The sequence below is a fragment of the Otolemur garnettii genome, unplaced genomic scaffold (assembly GCF_000181295.1).
Source record: "Otolemur garnettii isolate 467f Iridium unplaced genomic scaffold, OtoGar3 scaffold00056, whole genome shotgun sequence".
Classification (NCBI taxonomy): Eukaryota; Metazoa; Chordata; class Mammalia; order Primates; family Galagidae; genus Otolemur; species Otolemur garnettii.
In genome coordinates, this window is record NW_003852451.1 from 2701075 (window position 1) to 2718000 (window position 16926).

Here is a 16926-nt window from a genome sequence, read left to right on the forward strand (position 1 = left end):
GGAAGCCCCGACAACCGTACCGTGTCCCTGCGCGCGACCGCTGCGAAAGGGACCGATACGCCGCCGCGCTTGCTCCCGGGTCTCGCACCTGGGAGGGCTGCCGGGAAGCCGACGCGCATGCGCACATCGCTACGGCGGCCGCTCGGGCTGCGAGACGCGCCGGAAGAGGGCCTGTCCGGACTTCCGGTTGGCTGTAGGTTCGAATTCCGGGTTTCTTGGCTGGCGCGAGGAACCGGCGCTGCCGCCCGGGGACTGGGCCATGGATAAGCTGCGGCGAGTCCTCAGCGGCCAGGACGACGAGGAGCAAGGACTGACCTCGCAGGTAGCGCGCTGCGCCTTCGCCCGGCCCCGGGGCTCGCCCGCCCGCCCGCCCGCCGGGCGGCAGTGAGGGTGGGCTGCAGCGGCGGGGGGCGGGCCGGAGGTGGCCTCCTCTGCTCCGCCAGTTGATTTCGGAGGGCGCTTCCCGCCTTTTGGGGAGAATTTGGGAACTTTCCAGTGTGTCATGGGGTCTGCATAAGTCCACTGTGAGCCGCATCCTGTCCGCTCCCCATTCGGCCTTCTGACTCAGGAGCCCACTTTACGGTTTGTCTCCCCCCTCCCAGATAACCCAGGCTCCTCCACTTGGGTTTCTGAGCCAGGTGTTGTTTCTGAACTCAGCCTTTTCAGTGCAAGTAGGTGTGCGGGAGTCTGTCCTGCGTGCTGTAGTAAGCTGAGATGTTACAGCTTGTTGCATACGTTTGCGTCTAGAGGTCAAGGTACCATGAGCGTCTGTGTGAGAAGGATCTTTTGGAAGCAGGAAGACTGGAGAAGAAACGGACAGGGCATACTGTGTTAAAAGGGAGTGAGCCGTGGTGAGAGAATTTTTTTTATAAAAGCCCTTGTGTCTGCACTTTACCCAAAGGACTTGATAAGGGTTACTTCTTCCAGCAAGAGGATTAAAAATAGCAGTGGAGCAGGAACTGCTTTATAAGTATCTTTTTAATTGAATGCTAGTAAATTCTTGTTGGCCTGTCACTGAACGTTTCAAGTTGAATTATACTACACAGGAATCTTTATTTCCTTTCATGACTTCCTTGTCATCAGGTTTATAAAAAGCACTTCTTGTGAGTGGAGTTCTGGGCTAGTGTCTAAGGGTTCAGAAAGACTGCAAGTATCTGCTATTGCTGAATTCCATAACTATAAAGAGTAACATCAGAAATGTCAGTAAGGCAGTGTGTGGTTTAACCACCTCATTTCATAATTGTGTTCCACTGAGGTTCTAGGTCTGTGTTGTACAACACACCATCAGGGCCACCTTTGGCCATTTAAGTTTAATTACAAGGGAATGAAATTTTTAAAATTCCTTAGTTGTACCAGCCACATTTCAAGTTTCAGTAGCCACATGTGGGTGATGGCTGCTGTATTGAACAGTGTATACATAGAACATTTCCATCATGGTAGGTTCTGTTGCAAAGTTTTGGTCTGATCCTTGGAGGCATGAAGATGGTATTACCCTTTTTATTGGGACCACTATCTGGAGGGAAGAAAGATAAGTAGAGAAGTAATTGACCAAAGATCAGAGTGACTGGTATTGGCAAGTGCTGTGAGTTCAGAAGAGGTAATCATTTATCAAATATTCCAGTACCTACATAGGTTTGGCACTGTTCAGGATGCTAATGATGAACACAAAGACCTCCCCTACATGCAACTTTCTTTTCAATTGGAGGACACAATAAACAAGTATACAATGTCTCAGATGGCGCTAAGAAATGTCATGAAAAAATTTAAGTTGAGGAGATGGGAACTTCCTGGCTCATAGGTGATACCTTCTGGCTATGCCCTCACATGGTGGCCTCTTTTATGAAGACACTAATGCCACTCATGAGGGCTTCAACATAAGATTTCTCGGAGGACACAGACCCTCAGTACATAACATTCTGCTTTGAGCTTTGCACTCAGACACAGTATCATGTGGTTGTGATGTGGGCTGGGCACTGGGTTAACCCTGGGCTGTTACTGTGGCAGAAGCAGCGTGTGGATCAGCATATTGACGACTGCACGGCACACAGAGCTGTCTGCAGACCCAGCTCAGGTTCTCCCTCTTACTCATCTGGAGGCCACTCACACAGCACACTTGTGCTGGGGACTGCCCCCCCCCCATCTCATAACCACTTCTGCTTCCTGAGGGACCACTGCTGGGCACAACAGCTTCTTGGCTGTTGAGTCAGGTAGCACTCTTTTGTAAGTAGGTCACGTGGGGGTCCTGGGACCTGGCCTGCTGAGTCCAGCTGCAGAGGTGAGTTCTTGCTCTTGAATGAGTCAGTTCTAGAGAAAATAGGTTGTTCTGAAGTGAGGCTCCTCCTCCTGTCTGGTCTGTTTTGGACACGCCCCATTTGCCTTTCTGCTTTCCCACCATGTCTGGTGCATGGCTCTCAGGAGGAGCTGAGCAGGGCCAGCGCCCCACAGCATGGACTTTCCTGCCACCCGAATCAAGAGCTGAATCAACTGCTTTTCTTGGTAAACCCCCAGCTTCAGGTATCCTGTTACATAGCAATGAACAGGTTAAGACGTGCTGCTGGAGGGCTGGCTCCTCCAGGGTGGGGCGCTGCTGGCCGATGCTGAATCTCTAGTTCTTAGACAGTGGCAGGCATTAGTAAGTGCTCAGTAAATATTTTCTGAGTTACTGAATTTCTGCCATGAGGGGATCACCTCGTTTAGTGTAACTGGGTTTCTACAGAGATCATCACCTGGTCGTGCTACTGTGCACACAGCTAAGGCGATGTATTTTAGTTCTGGCTGCTGGGACAGAACACCACAGACTGGCGGCTTCAACAACAGACATTCATTCTGCACGGTTCTGGGGCCGGAATCTGAGATGGGGTGCCCTCACAGTCAGGGTCCTGGTGTGTGTCCTCCTGCCAGTTTCTCATTGTTTCCTCAGCAGGGAGCTTCAGTCTTTTCCTCCTCTTCCTAGGGCACTAATCCTACTGGTGAGGGCTCCACCCTCATGACCAGGTGTCCTCATGCAGCCCGCCTAGGACATTTATCCTGCCCGCTGGGTGTTTTTGCCGCCACTGCACGTCCTACTTAGCAGCCAACTCATCCTGGGGCCTGCAGTCTGGCCCTCCAACGGTCTGAGGGACAGTGAACTGGCCCCCTGTTTAAAAAGTTTGAGGATCCCTGCTCATGACCTTCCAAAGGACCCACCTCCTAATGCCATGACCTTGGGGTGAGGATTTGGAACATATGAATTTGGGGCTGAGGGCATAAGTATTTGGACCATAGCCCAAGGTTTGAGACAACTCATTTTTCTATTGATCCACTATTCCATATTTACAAGTGGAAATAATTGATCATAATGTTTCACTTTAAATATTCTCACATGGAAGATGGTAACGAGAAAAATACCTAACAATATACAAATCAAGCACACTCTCTGCTTTCCTCACTTAAAAGATTGATTGCAAGTGTGATACCCACCTGCTCTGCCTCCTTCCCTGTGCCTATCCTGGGCGTGAAGGAGGTTGTTAGGGACAGAGTATAGAGAAGGATGAGGAGGAAACTTTGATGTCCTGGGAGAGGGACCAGAAGCTGCAGAGGAGACCCCAGGAGGAGCAGCAGGGACAGAAGGTAAGGTACTAACTAGGCAGCAGTGTGGGAGGAGTGAAGGGGAGAGAGTGTCGCCAAAGAGGGGAGCACGGCAGTTCATGATGCTGTTGAGATAGAAAGTCCCAAGAATGTCCCTTGAATTGAAGGATGGGGAAGTGACTTCTGTTTCTGCAGCAACTGAGTCAGGTGAAAGGTGAAGCTAGGATGGTGGAGGTGACAGGCGAGCTTCCCAGCTGTGCCCAGCCTGAGGAGGCCCTCCCCCATGGCCTCAGGGGAGCCCTGGGAGGCAGGCACCCCTGGGAATGAAATCTGTGAAAGGCACAGGGGCCGAGGAGCCTGAGACCTTGACTGCCCCTCTCTGAGTTAGGGTTAGGGTTAGGCAGTGCTCTGAGCCCTGGGGGTGGGGGGCATGGGTAGTAGCTTCTCTCTGAGGCCAGCCAGGTTTGCCGCTAATCACCCATGTCAGGACTAGAAGTCACACAGTGTCTCCCCCAAATTCATATGTTGAAGCTTAGTCACCAGCTGATAGTGATAATAGTGAGGCCTTCGGGGCATGAGTGGGAATGAAATTAGCACCCTTATAAAGGAGTCCCCAGAAATACCATCTCCTCTTCCCTGTGCTGTGCAAAGACTCAGCAAGAAGCCTTAGCTGGGACCCAGAGAGTGGCCCCCACCATACATGGCGTGTGCAGGCACTTCTGGAACTGTGAACCTTCCTAATGTGAGAGCTGCTCGATCTGCATCATGTTCGTGACAGCGGCAGGCAGGTGGATTTATCCTAAGCCAGGCGCCTGGGTACTGGGGCAGGTGCAGGCAGTGCCCACAGGCTGGTGCTGAGCAGTCACCACGAGGGAGGGAGGGAGGGAGGGAGTGGGGGCACGGGCACAGTCGGGCCAGCTTAAGACTGTGTAAGGTTGAAGTTATAGATGTGGTCTCACTGGGGGGCGGGGCAGGAAAGTGGAGGCCAAACCAAGGTCTGGTCTGAAGGCCAGGGGAGTTCTTGGCTTAGCACAGGGAAGAATCCTGACAGTAAAACAAAAGCAAGTTTCTTGAAGGAACGAGAAACAGAAGGCTGCCACTGGGCAGGGCAGGGCAGGGCAGGGCAGGCTCTCAGAGCAGCAGAGAGAGCCTTGGTGAGTGTGTCTTAGTTTCCACCTTCCATTTAATTTTGTTAAAGGTGTAGGGGACTCCTCTGTGGCACCTGTGAACTGTCAGGGTTAAAGGGAGGTTCTTTCAGTGGCTGATGGTTGCTGTCAGCTAAGGAGCAGTGAGGGTGACTAGAGGGCATTTGTCAGGGCATCCTGGGTCCCAGATGGTTCTGGCCAGCTTCCCCTTTTTGTTCCATCTGTCAGAGACAGATAGCTCTTAAAACTCTTCAAGCAAAGCTTTCTGTTTCCTGTCTCAGTGGAAAAACCTGATAGTGTGAATTCCCCCCACACCCTCAGAGACAGGTCTGAAGCACCTGGACAAGTTGACCTTAGTTCAAAGGGGAGGATCCCATCTGTGGCACCCAGAGGAAGGACTGGGGGGGTGCGTGTTATTGCCAGGGGTATCTGGCAGTTTGGTGGCAGCAGGAAAGCTAGGGAGTTCCCACTGATAGCTTTGGTTCTCGTGTGAACGGGAGGGTGTCTGCGAAGTGTGGAAGTGTTGGGGCAGGAAGCAGAAATTTGGAGTTGGTTACAGTAAGGATAAAGGTGCCGGACCAAGAGGAAGGAGCTTGATTCATGGTGGGATTTTGCCCGATGGTTGCAGCACTGTTCTGTGTACTAATAATGTCCACTGAAAATGAAAGGAGAGGGACTGTTGTGGGGCCAGGAGCCCCGGGGTGGAGGCTGCGGGTCAGCCGCTGTCAGGAGCCATGGCTGCACTTTGGAGATGGGGTGATTGGGCAGTAAGAGCGCCCTGTGGTGGAGGGGACAGGCTGCCAGAGAAGGGCGGAGAAGCAGAAAGGCCAGACTGCCCACATGGTGGTGGTAATCACACAGGTGCTGCCAGGGTCCAGGTGGGCCTGTGCTGGGAGCAATGTGTGAAGGGAGAGCAGACACCCACAGGACGTGGGGGCAGGGCCGGGGCAGCTCTGCCTGGATGGCCCTGTGGAGCCCCCAGGGCCTGTTTCTTTTTATCACTTGTCTACTCAGCTTTCACTGCTGTTTTCAAGAAGGAATTAGGGGAGCCCTCAAGTCAGCACATCTGTAAAGGAAAGCCACAGCTAGCTTCCTCTACTCGGGGCTGCAGCCTGGGAGCAGGTTCCTGGACCTGCCGGCTATTCTGGCCTGCGGCTCTGTTCTCTGCTTCTCCATCACCAGCCACGCTGTGAGCTACCTTCATCCATCCTCATGTTGTGGCTCTTAGGAATATGAGCGCTTCTGGTTGCTTTGTTTATTAAAGTTAATGAAGGCTGGTTGCAGGCACTGCCATTGTTGGTAGTGGCAAGAGGACAGCACTGAGAGTGAGGACAGTGGCCCCTATTTGGGGCCGCGTTTTCCTTCCACTTCCTCTTCCTTTGGTAACAAGTATAATAATTGCCAGCAATTTTGGCAGGAGGGGCTATGGGGGAATGGCAATTTTAAGTGTATTTCTTTTCTAAGACTAGATTTAAGAGAGAACAAAGTTGCTGGGCTTGGGGGGCTGTTCCTGATACTGGTAGGAAGAGAGTCACAGGTACGCTCCAGCTGAGGCTGCCTGGGCATGCAGGGCCCTCCTGCGTCCTGGCTAGAAGGGACACAGCCAGGTTTTCTCTCATGTCGAAGTATGGCAAGTTTTCCTAATTAGGAAACCTGCAAGACTCAGAAAGGCACTTCCCTATAGATTCAACATTCCACATTTACAAATGGAAATAACTTGTCATAATGTTTCATTTTAAAGATCATCCAGTGGACGATGGGAACAAGAGGAAGACCCACCACTGTACAAATAAGCATGCTGTTTCATGGCTCAGAGAAAATAAACTGGCCATTAAAAACCAACAACCGAACTTATGAACAGTGGGATGATTTAAACTTTATAAGAAAGTAAAAATGGGTACTGCTGCTTCTCTTCCCAAGTCCTTCTCCCACCATTGTGGACTCCCTTTAACCTTTAGAAATCATGATTAGTGTACGGTTTTTGTTTTTTAATTGACAAGTAAAAATTGTACATACCTATGAGGTACAGCGTGGTGTTTCAGCGTATGTCTGCATTGTAGAATGGCTAAGTCAGACTGATAGCACATCTCCATTTTTTAAACAGATCACTTATTGTATAATGTAGTCTTTAGCATGTACCCTGTTCTATGCAGATAAAATGTACTTGATGCGAAAGTTTCCTGATCAGAACTAATGAAATTTATATGTTTTTATGGGCAAATTAATTCTTTGTTTAAAATCAAGTGATCAGCTTTGCTATGAACAGATGATATTGCTGGAAACAAGAAAGTGAATTAAAGCACATTTTTAAAAACATTTAAAATATGTTAAAAAGTGATATGTTTTATTGACAGAATATTTAGTTATTTTTGTCTACTTTTCATGCTACCTAAGGACTCACAGGCTAATCTGTCAAGGTAAGGAATGCAACCAAAGGTATTTGAGCCATTGAGTGTACACGTCTCTCTCTTTGTTTACTTATTAAAAACTACATTATAAACATGACATACACTTATTTTTAAGTATATATGGTAGTGTAAGTGACAAATTTAAATTTTGGAATATAAATCCTTATTGTGTATTTCTAGTTTCTTCAAACAGCTGTTGCTGATACTTTTTCAGCCTCATTGAGAAATATGTTTTAACATTGTACTTAATAATCTAAATGCGTTTACTTAATCATTACTGCATGCTGGATTATCATACTGTATAAAATATGCGTAATAATTTCTGCTTTTCCCCACATAATTTGGGTATAATTTGCATGGCATATATGACTTTTGTTGCTATAGAATGAATTATCATCTTAAAAAATGTGTCTTAACAATGGTTTGACAATACCCAAGACTTCTATGAGTTGGATATAAGTGAACGTTTTGTAGTGAGATTGTGGAATGTGTGCCTGATGGACTTCAGCCAGTTTCCTCTGTTAGGTGGGCTGGCACCCTCCAGCTGCTGGACGCTAAGTGCTGTGCCCTGCTATGCACCTGATTCCATCCAAGCCTACAGAGTGACCAGTGGGTTCCAGAAGGCCAGACCTGCCTCATAGCAGGACTTGTGCTGTTTTGCAATCCACACTGCAGCCCCAGCTGCACGACAGTTGACACCACATCCTTACTGGGTCCCTTCTGCTTTTTTACCCAGCTTGCCTTGCTTCCTTAAAGGATTTTGCTGAGAACAGTTCCTGCCTAACTATCCCCACCTATGGCACTAACCAAATATGCCCCAAGATCTACAGAGTTGGAGAGAATGTGTCGTGAACCCTGTGTGCCCTCGCCAGCCTCAGCGGTTACCAGTATTTTGCCTGGCTTGTTTCACCTGTTCCATACTATTTTTTTATTCCCTGTGTATTTTATAATATATCATGTACGATGTCATTTTGTCCTTATCAGTATGCGTCTGCTGGGTTTTAGTGAAACATAAAATTATCAGGCTTAAGTTATTCTTCAATATCATGTGATTCCTAGACTGTGTTTATACTTGCCTTAACAACCATGGAATCTTAATATTCTGCAGTGATACTACAGTATGTAAAATGATACGCAGATTCAGAGTGTATATTGAAACTTCGTTTTAATTTAGTACAAAGACTCAGATTGGTGGCTGGTGATTTAAGAGCATATTCTGAATTCTCCCATTCCTCTCCAAGGTCCTGGACGCCTCGTCCCTTAGCTTCAACACCAGGTTGAAGTGGTTTGCCATCTGCTTTGTCTGCGGCATCTTTTTTTCTATGCTTGTGAGTCAAGGCTTCCTGTTGCTTATTTTTTATTTTGTATTAGACTAGTAATCCCATTTAGTACCAACAAGCAGTCTGCTTTATCTCAATCCCTGTTTTACTTTTGATGAATGTATAGTAGAACCTCTGTAAGTTGACCACCTAAGGGACTGTAGCAAAGCGGTCAGCATAAGGAGCCAGGCCTGCCATACTGATAGGTATGTCCAGTCTATAAGAATTAGGTTACCTCAAGGAGGTGGGCAGTGCAGGGAGGTGGGCAACTATGAGGGTCCACAGTATTTAGTAATGTGAAGTAAAGCATAGAATCAATAAAATGGTGTATAAGTTAATAATTTAGGGAGTTTTACAGAATGCTGAAATAATTTTATTTGAGAAAAATCAATGTATATTAAGAGAGCTTGTGAGTTAATAATTTAGATGTTTTTATTACCTTTTCTAACTTACCCTTTTATATGAATATTTAATTAATATAGAGTGAGATTTACTGACAAGTACAAGTTTTCTTATGACTCATTTATACATATGTAAACAGGGAGAAGATTCAAATGAGCATATAACATTGAAAATTAGCTGATTCTGTTTTCTGTGTCATTAGAGACTAGATCCAAGCACATTCATATTTAAGTACTGTATTATTACATAATGTTTGTATGACTGCTATAGTAGCACATTTATATTTTTAGCTATTAAAATTATACAATTATTTTTACATAACTATACTATCTTAACTTAGGGAACTGGATTGCTGTGGCTTCCAGGTGGCATAAAGCTTTTTGCAGTGTTCTATACCCTTGGAAATCTTTCTGCATTAGCCAGGTATGTATGTAAGTTTGGCATCTCAAAGTAGCTTGTTTGCTACTTCGTTGCAACCAAATGTCTTTCTAATAAGCACTTTCCTCATAGGATGCGTTTTTGTAGCTCTGCACAGACTGTAAATTCAGACACAAAATTTATGTTAATTTGGTAAATATTTATTGACTTTGCTATATGCTGGCTCCCATGATAGAATGTCATTGATAAGAAAAGCCAACATTTGGGGGCATTTACTGTATACCACAGATTATTCTAAATATTTACATGTCATTGATAAGAAAAGGCAACATTTGGGGGCATTTACTGTATACCACAGACTATTCTAAATATTTACATGTATTACAGCAAATTTATGGGGTAGATACTGTTAGTTCCTGCTTAGTAGCTAGCTGGAGAGAGCAGTCCAGAGCAGTGGGTCACTGGTCCAGGGTGATGCCCCAGCTGGCTGGGGCAGGACTCCAGCAGACTGTGACTCCAGAGCCAAGACTTACAGGTCCTGCGCTCTAGTCCTGGTTTTCGCGGGGTTAATGTAATGAGAGAAACAGCCAGATAATAAGCCAGAAAAAGATCTGATGGTGGTGGTGCTGACAAAGGTTAAACAGGATGAGACCGTGGCTACTTCAGCCTGGGTGTTTGGGAATTTTTGGCGTGTCTTTTGATACACTGTCATGGTCCATTTTGTGCTTCTGTAACAGAGTGTCACAGATTAGGCAGCTTAGAAAGAAGAGAAATTTATTTCTCACGGTTCTGGAGCCTGGGAGGTCCAAGACCAAGGCACGCAGAGGTTGGGTGTCTGTTGAGGACGGCATCCCACAGAGGGAGGCAGGATGCCGCATTGGCGGTGCCAGAGGAGGGGAGAGCTTCCTCCTGTGAAGCCTCTTCGGTGATAGTCTTGGTCCATTTCACGAGGGAGGAGCCCTCTTAACACTGGCACATTGACAACGCCTCAATTTGGGGGGCACCACATTTGAACCACAGCATGTCTGCTGACATAGTCATAACTGGTTTTATTTTTTTTTAATTAAGGAAAAAAGCAAAACATTTATTATTTTTATTAAATAAACTAACATAGAGGTTCTTTTTTTGAAAGCCCATGATTTTATATAGCTAGACAAATTAGTATGCCCACCTCAGTTATTTTATTTGTTTCAAATAGCACATGCTTTTTAATGGGACCCTTGAAGCAACTGAAGAAAATGTTTGAGACAACAAGATTGCTTGCAACAATTATTATGCTTGTAAGTAAAGAAAATTTTTAAAAATTTATTAAAGTATTTTTTGCATTATTATTTCATGAATAATTGCCTGCTCTTACGTATGGACTATGTCCAGTGTCTCTTATTGAATGTAATAACTAACTATATCCTCAAGGCTGTGCAATGAAGAGTTTAGATTGTACAGTATTATCTAAAATTATTGGTTGGGCAAAGCCTGCTTTCTGTCGCATCTGTCTAACACTGTAGCTGTGTGTATTTAAAATGACATCAGAGCTGGATGTATTTTTATTTTTAAGCCCTACAGGTTGTTTCCTAACAGATTGTCCTACCTTTTGGAGGGTAGGAATAGAATGTAGGTTGCTTCCGTGTCCGTTTGGACCTTCTCAGGGACAGCTGAGTGATTTGTCATCTGGCTTTTGTCCCTTCCCAGTTTGCCTCCTTGACAAGTAATCCTGCCAGTGTGGCGTCCGTGACAGTGCCTTTGAGTGCACCATTCATTACTTTGTGTGTTCTGTTCGTGACCCCGGCTCTTCACTCTTAAATTAAGTGGTCTCTTTATCATGAGCCTGGAGAACGTGAGAGTTCACACCTGTCTCCCTCCTCCTGCCCTGTGGGTGTTTATCAGATCAGGGGGCCTATAGCCCCTCTCCACTGGGGCTTCTGGCTCCTGACTCATTTCCTTGTGTCTCTTGTAGATCTCCTTTGCCTTATTTATGATATTCAAAGAATTTAAATATCACCACTAACTGATGAGTTTTTACTTATGGCTATTAATATTAGCTTTACAAACACAGCTAACCTATGTCAATTTATAAGAAATGTTTGTTAACTCTAATCTGCCTGACAGTCTTTTCGCGTCTCCTCAACAGAGAAAAACTCATTTTAGCTTAATTTTTTAGTGTCTCTATTCAACTGTATAATTTATGCCATTTTTTAGAACTCTTCCAGTTATTTTGAAATTGCAATATCAGTATGTATAGCAACATATATTTTAGGATTTAACTTTACCTAGATTTCTAAGAAATTATCCTTTACTGTTAGATTATAAGTTTATATTTCACTAAGATTTTACTTAGATTTGTTTTATTTAAAATGTCTGTACACGTATCACTTAACCTTTACTTACTTACTTGCATCAAGAGAATGCAGAAACATTTGCACATCTGACATATTTCCCTAGTGGAGTGGGAACTGTGTCAGATATTTTGTTTGTTTGTTTGATTTGCTGCTCACCTGAGATCATGCCTTGTAATGGTGGTAAAGAAGCTCTCCTACGTTCTCAGCACCTTCCTGTGCCGTCCCCTAACTCAAGCACGTTGCAGACATGCATTCACTACAACAGCCCTATAAAGCAGATAGAAACTCCTCATTTTAAAGAACAAGAAATAACAGGACTAAATAAATTGACTCTCAGGTAACAGACATCAGCCAGGCTCTTGTTGGGTCTTTGTAACTCCAAACCCACTTCTCATGGTCACTCCTGTACCTGCTTCTGCCAACACAGGTGAAGGGTGGGTGGAGTTGCTTTTACAGGATGTGGAATATTGGTGTTCCCCGGAGCCCTCTGTTTGTTGACGCAGAGAAAGGAAACCGCAGACGGAATGATTGGCATCAAGGGAGGTTGAGGCTCATTATGGCACAACAAACCTGCCCAACTTTACTGATTATCTTATATACTCTCAAACATTCATGATCTTTCTGTATGAAAAACTGTTACAGGAGTATCATTACGTAAAGCTGAGTAACATTGCTGAGTATCTCTAGGGTCACCTTCGAAGTGCTTCCCTTGGGAAGCTGTGCACCCACACCAGCACCTCGTCCACCCTTCAAAGCAATTTTGGAACTCTTTTTCTGGAATGGCCATCAGAGCTGTTTGGCACACAAAAACACATAACAATGATAGTGAATGCCACTCAGCGGGACACCACCACATGCTGACACAAACACAGCTGTGTGACACTGATACACCAAAGTTATGAAACCTCAGCAAGTTGTTAGTACAGTGCTGCTGGTGTAAGTGCACAGTGTGAGTTCGTGAACTTAATTGTCAAGGCTTGGAAGATAATAGCTCTGATGACCATTCCAGAAAAAGAGTTCCAAACTTGCTTTGAAGAGTGGATTAGATTACGGTGTCAGTGCACAGCTTCCAAGGCAACAGTAGGATGATTTCACAGACTTAATTGCCAGGCAGGGTGACTCACACCTGTAATCCCAGCACTCTGGGAGGCCAATGCGGGACAATTGCTTGAGGTTGTGAATTTAAAACGAGCTTGAGCAAAAGCAAGACCCTATTGCTATTAAAAAAAAAAACAGAAAAACTAGCTGGGTGTAGTGTTAGGTGCTTGTAGTCCCAGCTACGTAGGACCCTGAAGGAGACTGAGGCAAGAGGATTGCTTGAGCATGGGAGTTTAAGGTTGCTGTGAGCTGTGATGACATTGTTGCACTGTAGCTCAGGTAAAAGTGTAAGACTCTGTTTCAAAAACCAAAACATAGTGAGTAGGGCACCAGCCCCATATGCAGGGCATTGTGGCAGGCACCTGTAGTCCCAGCTACTCGGGAGGCTAAGGCAAGAGAATTACCTAAGCCCAAGAGCTGGAGGTTGCTGTGAGCTGTGATACTACAGCACTCTACCGAGGATGACAAAGTGAGACTCTGTCTCTAAAAAAAAACCCAAAACATTCTCCAAATATTTTTTCAATTTACTTAGTCAATAATTGCCAAGGAATATTGCCATCATGGATTTTAAAATAATAATTGTGCAGCAGACAGGTAAAATCAGCCACGTTAGTCTCTTTGTTCTTCAGTATGTTACATGTGTGAGGGAAAGTGGAATAGCCACGCGGTTGTAAGAGGCCTTGGGAAGGATCTCACGTTTACAGTTTCCTCTCTTCCCTTATAGCTGTGTCTCGTGCTTACCCTGTGTGCTGCTCTTTGGGTAAGTACATCAGCCACCACAGCTTTGTGCTGGCACTCACCTCACCAGGTGAAGTGGCATCGCACCACTATCTCAAAATAGTTTGAAGTCTGCTTTGTAAAACCCTTCAAAGATTGGGTGTTCTCACCCAGCTAGTGTTTGCACAAGCATAGATCCTCCTGTCTGTGTAAACGTGTACACGCTTTGGGGCTGCTTGCCCAGGGTCTGTTCTCGCTGGCCACTGCTAGGTGGGGGCTGTGCAGTGGACCAGCAGGTGCATTGATGAGTAGCAAGGGGGTGAAACCAGGAGAGAAGCCCAGAAAACAAAAGAAATTGACCCAAAACAGACAAAAGCACCTAAACCACTTTTCTGCCACTTAAATAAGGTTAACAGCTTAGCCTTTAAAGAAGTCACATTATTACAATTTAGTTTACTGTCCGGTGTCCTCACCTCCTCGTTATATTTACTTACTGTGCTCTGTCTCCTTCCCAGAAGGGTTTTTGGCAGCTCTTGAGGTATCAACAAGTAAACATTTTTAAAAAGACAGGGTAGTGTAGAATAATCTTAGAAAAACAGCAGTCCCTCCACAGCTGCCCACCTCCTCGAGGTGACCTAATTCTTACAGACCAGACGGGCCTGTCAGTACGGCAGGCCTGGTTCCTTATGGTGACCACCTCTGTCTGTTGCCTAGTTTGTTTCAGTCCTTTGGGTGATCAACTTACAGAGATTCTACTGTATTCTATCAAAAGTGTTCTAATTCTCTTTTTTAGTTTTATGATGTAAAGACTGAACTTTAGTTACATGAGACTCACACCTTATTTCCCAATGATAAAAGAATATTTTAAAATAATTTTTGCATATCCCTATGGAATGATGATTTGTGATTTTGGAATTGTCTAGTAGATGGTTAATATATAAATAGTAGATTAAAAATGATAGCAAATAGATAAAAGTAAAAAATAAGATGAACAGGAATTCTTAAATTAGATCATTTCAAAACAGCCATGAAAACTGCTTATATTATTCTAGAAGATCACAATAAAATACAGTTTTCTTTAAAAAAAAAAAACTTAAAGGAGCAAGTAGGAATGAGTAAAATAAGTAAATGTCACATACAGTATAGATGTAACTAATTCGGGTTTTAAATATTGATTCTGGAAAAGTTATTGACTTTAAAGATAGAGCCTTTAAGAGCTTAGTGTTCTCAGCCCATATGCAGTTTCAGTGACATTTATGTAAAGGCATATATTTTGCAGCATTTAAATTAGTGGATACAGGTAGTTTTAAAAAGGAAATGTACTTTATGGATATTTGAATGTGAAATCAACTGTATCTTAAACTTATCAGAGAAAATTTAACAAAGAAAATAAATGGAGTTGTCATCTGCGTTTTTGAATAGGATGAATTAAATGTGATTGTGAAAAAGATTTTTTAAAATTCTAATAAACTCATTTATTCCTGTGTTTTTGCTGTTAGTGGCATAAGAAGGGTCTGGCCTTACTATTCTGCATATTGCAGTTTTTATCAATGACCTGGTAAGTCTCTTCTGTCACTTATTAAAACGTTACAATTGACTGAGGTGTGATAAGCGTTTTGTTAGCATCCTGTAAAGCCCAAGCATTTCCCCCGGAAGTTACACATGCTTTGGACCCAGCCCACCTGCAGGGTCAGCTGAGGGCAGTGAGTACTGGGGTGAGTCTGCTGGGCTTGGCCACATGCGCAGTGGTACCATTAGGGAGAGCTGTGGAGGGGGTGTCTCCCATGGGGGAGTGGGGTGCTGCGCCCCCACAGTTTACACAAAGATGCATCCCACCTTATATGACACGGGAAAGAAATGATAAGAAATACAAGGAATGCCACATGAATCTATAAAAGGTGAGGCCATGTCACAGGATGAGCCCAGGGGTGGGAGTTCACCTTGCATTCTGTATTCTATTGCTGGGTGATTACAAGGCGGAACTACTATGATGTGGACCTGTGGTATGTGGTGTTATCTTCTGAATTTCCAGTGACTAAATACTTGTTACATACTAGCTGAGCATCTGAAATCCAAAATGCTCCACAATCCAAAACTTTTTGAATGCTGACATGATGCTCTAAAGAAATATTCACTGGAGCATTTGGGATGCTTACTCAGTAAGTGTAGTGCAAACACTCCAAAGCATGTCTAGTCCCAGGCATTTCCCATCAGGACGTTCAGTGTGTGCTGCTTTTCTGGCTTTCCTCTCTCTCTGTCCCAAATATCCACTCATACCCTTGTTCCTGGTCAGACCCTCCCTGACCCTTGTGTATCTTGTGCTGCGTCTGCCTCACCACAGAAAAGGCCGTGTAATGGTCTGATGGGTTGAAGGCGCCCTGGCTCCTTGTGCGCTTCCATTTAGACAGTGAAGGGGTTTTCTTCCTTCTAGGAGTAAATGCCTTCCTGATTTTGCTGTTCTAAGTCCTATTTGATGTTACCCTGTCTGGGTCAGTCCCTCTCTTGGGCTTTTTCTCCCTTTCCGCTGACAGATGTAATGAGTGCGTTTTCCATGTAATTCCCTACTTATTTCAGATTAACCATATATATATATTTCTTTTTTTTTTTTACTTTTTTTCATGGAAATGTGAAGAAATTTAAGTTGAATCCCTTGGTTATTTTCTCTTATATTTTGCCCTTTATTGCTAATCTATACCTAATAATTGATTTATCCCTAAAGGAGAATATAATGTATTCTCATTTATTTTGCAGTTTCTATAAAAAATAAATTAAAAGAGTACTTATTATAAGAAGCTTTAACTTTAGCAGGCATCAGAATCACCTAGAAATTTGTTGAAATGTAGATAACTCATTACAATAATCCTGTGGTTCAGGCAGCCTTGGCTGGGGCCTAATTGCATTTTTAGTAACTTTACAGGTAATGCTGTTGCCACAGGGGTGGAGCCCCACTTTGAGAACCACTGTACTGTATTACGCTGCTATATTTATTGTAATGTTAGATATGGCTATTTGGTGTAAAGAAAACCATCCTTCGGATACATGTCAATACTCCTGAATTTTTCTTGCAGGTATAGCCTATCATACATCCCATACGCCAGGTAAGTTTGTTTGAGTTATATTTTCTAGTCCTTTGGTTATCTTCACACATGAATGTAAATAATCTTTACATTAAAATAATATTTAAAAGCTTTTTTTGGTTGACTTTGACTTTTTCTAAAAGGAAATAAATGGTTTTCAACAAGGTAATAGCTTGCCGTACACCGTGTATACAGGGAAACATCCTGAATCTCTCTAACAGCTGAGGTAGCAGCCTGCTCCTGCCTTGCCCCCCAACATCTGCAGCCTCGGGTAGCAGCCTGCTCCTGCCTTAACCCCCAAAATCTGCAGCCTCGGGTAGCAGCCTGCTCCTGCCTTACCCCCCAAAAATCTGCAGCCTCGGGTAGCAGCCTGCTCCTGCCTTACCCCCCAAAATCTGCAGCCTCGGGTAGCAGCCTGCTCCTGCCTTACCCCCCAAAATCTGCAGCCTCGGGTAGCAGCCTGCTCCTGCTTTACCCCT

General features: G+C 44.5%; 1 protein-coding gene across 2 annotated transcripts in view; it reads left to right on the forward strand.

Annotated features, from left to right (window-relative positions):
* Positions 1 to 171: 171 nt before the first annotated feature.
* The window catches only part of SFT2D1 (SFT2 domain containing 1), a 19147-nt gene continuing 2392 nt past the window's right edge, over positions 172 to 16926 (forward strand). The window contains exons 1-7 of one of the 2 annotated variants that reach the window (XM_003792378.3): positions 172 to 322; positions 8362 to 8448; positions 9182 to 9264; positions 10418 to 10499; positions 13378 to 13413; positions 14870 to 14928; positions 16439 to 16468. In XM_003792378.3, coding sequence (XP_003792426.1) covers positions 260 to 322; positions 8362 to 8448; positions 9182 to 9264; positions 10418 to 10499; positions 13378 to 13413; positions 14870 to 14928; positions 16439 to 16468 — 440 coding nt within the window. In that variant the 5' untranslated portion in view covers positions 172 to 259. The remainder of the gene's footprint in view (positions 323 to 8361; positions 8449 to 9181; positions 9265 to 10417; positions 10500 to 13377; positions 13414 to 14869; positions 14929 to 16438; positions 16469 to 16926) is intronic. The other variant, XM_012806746.2, reaches the window with a different exon arrangement.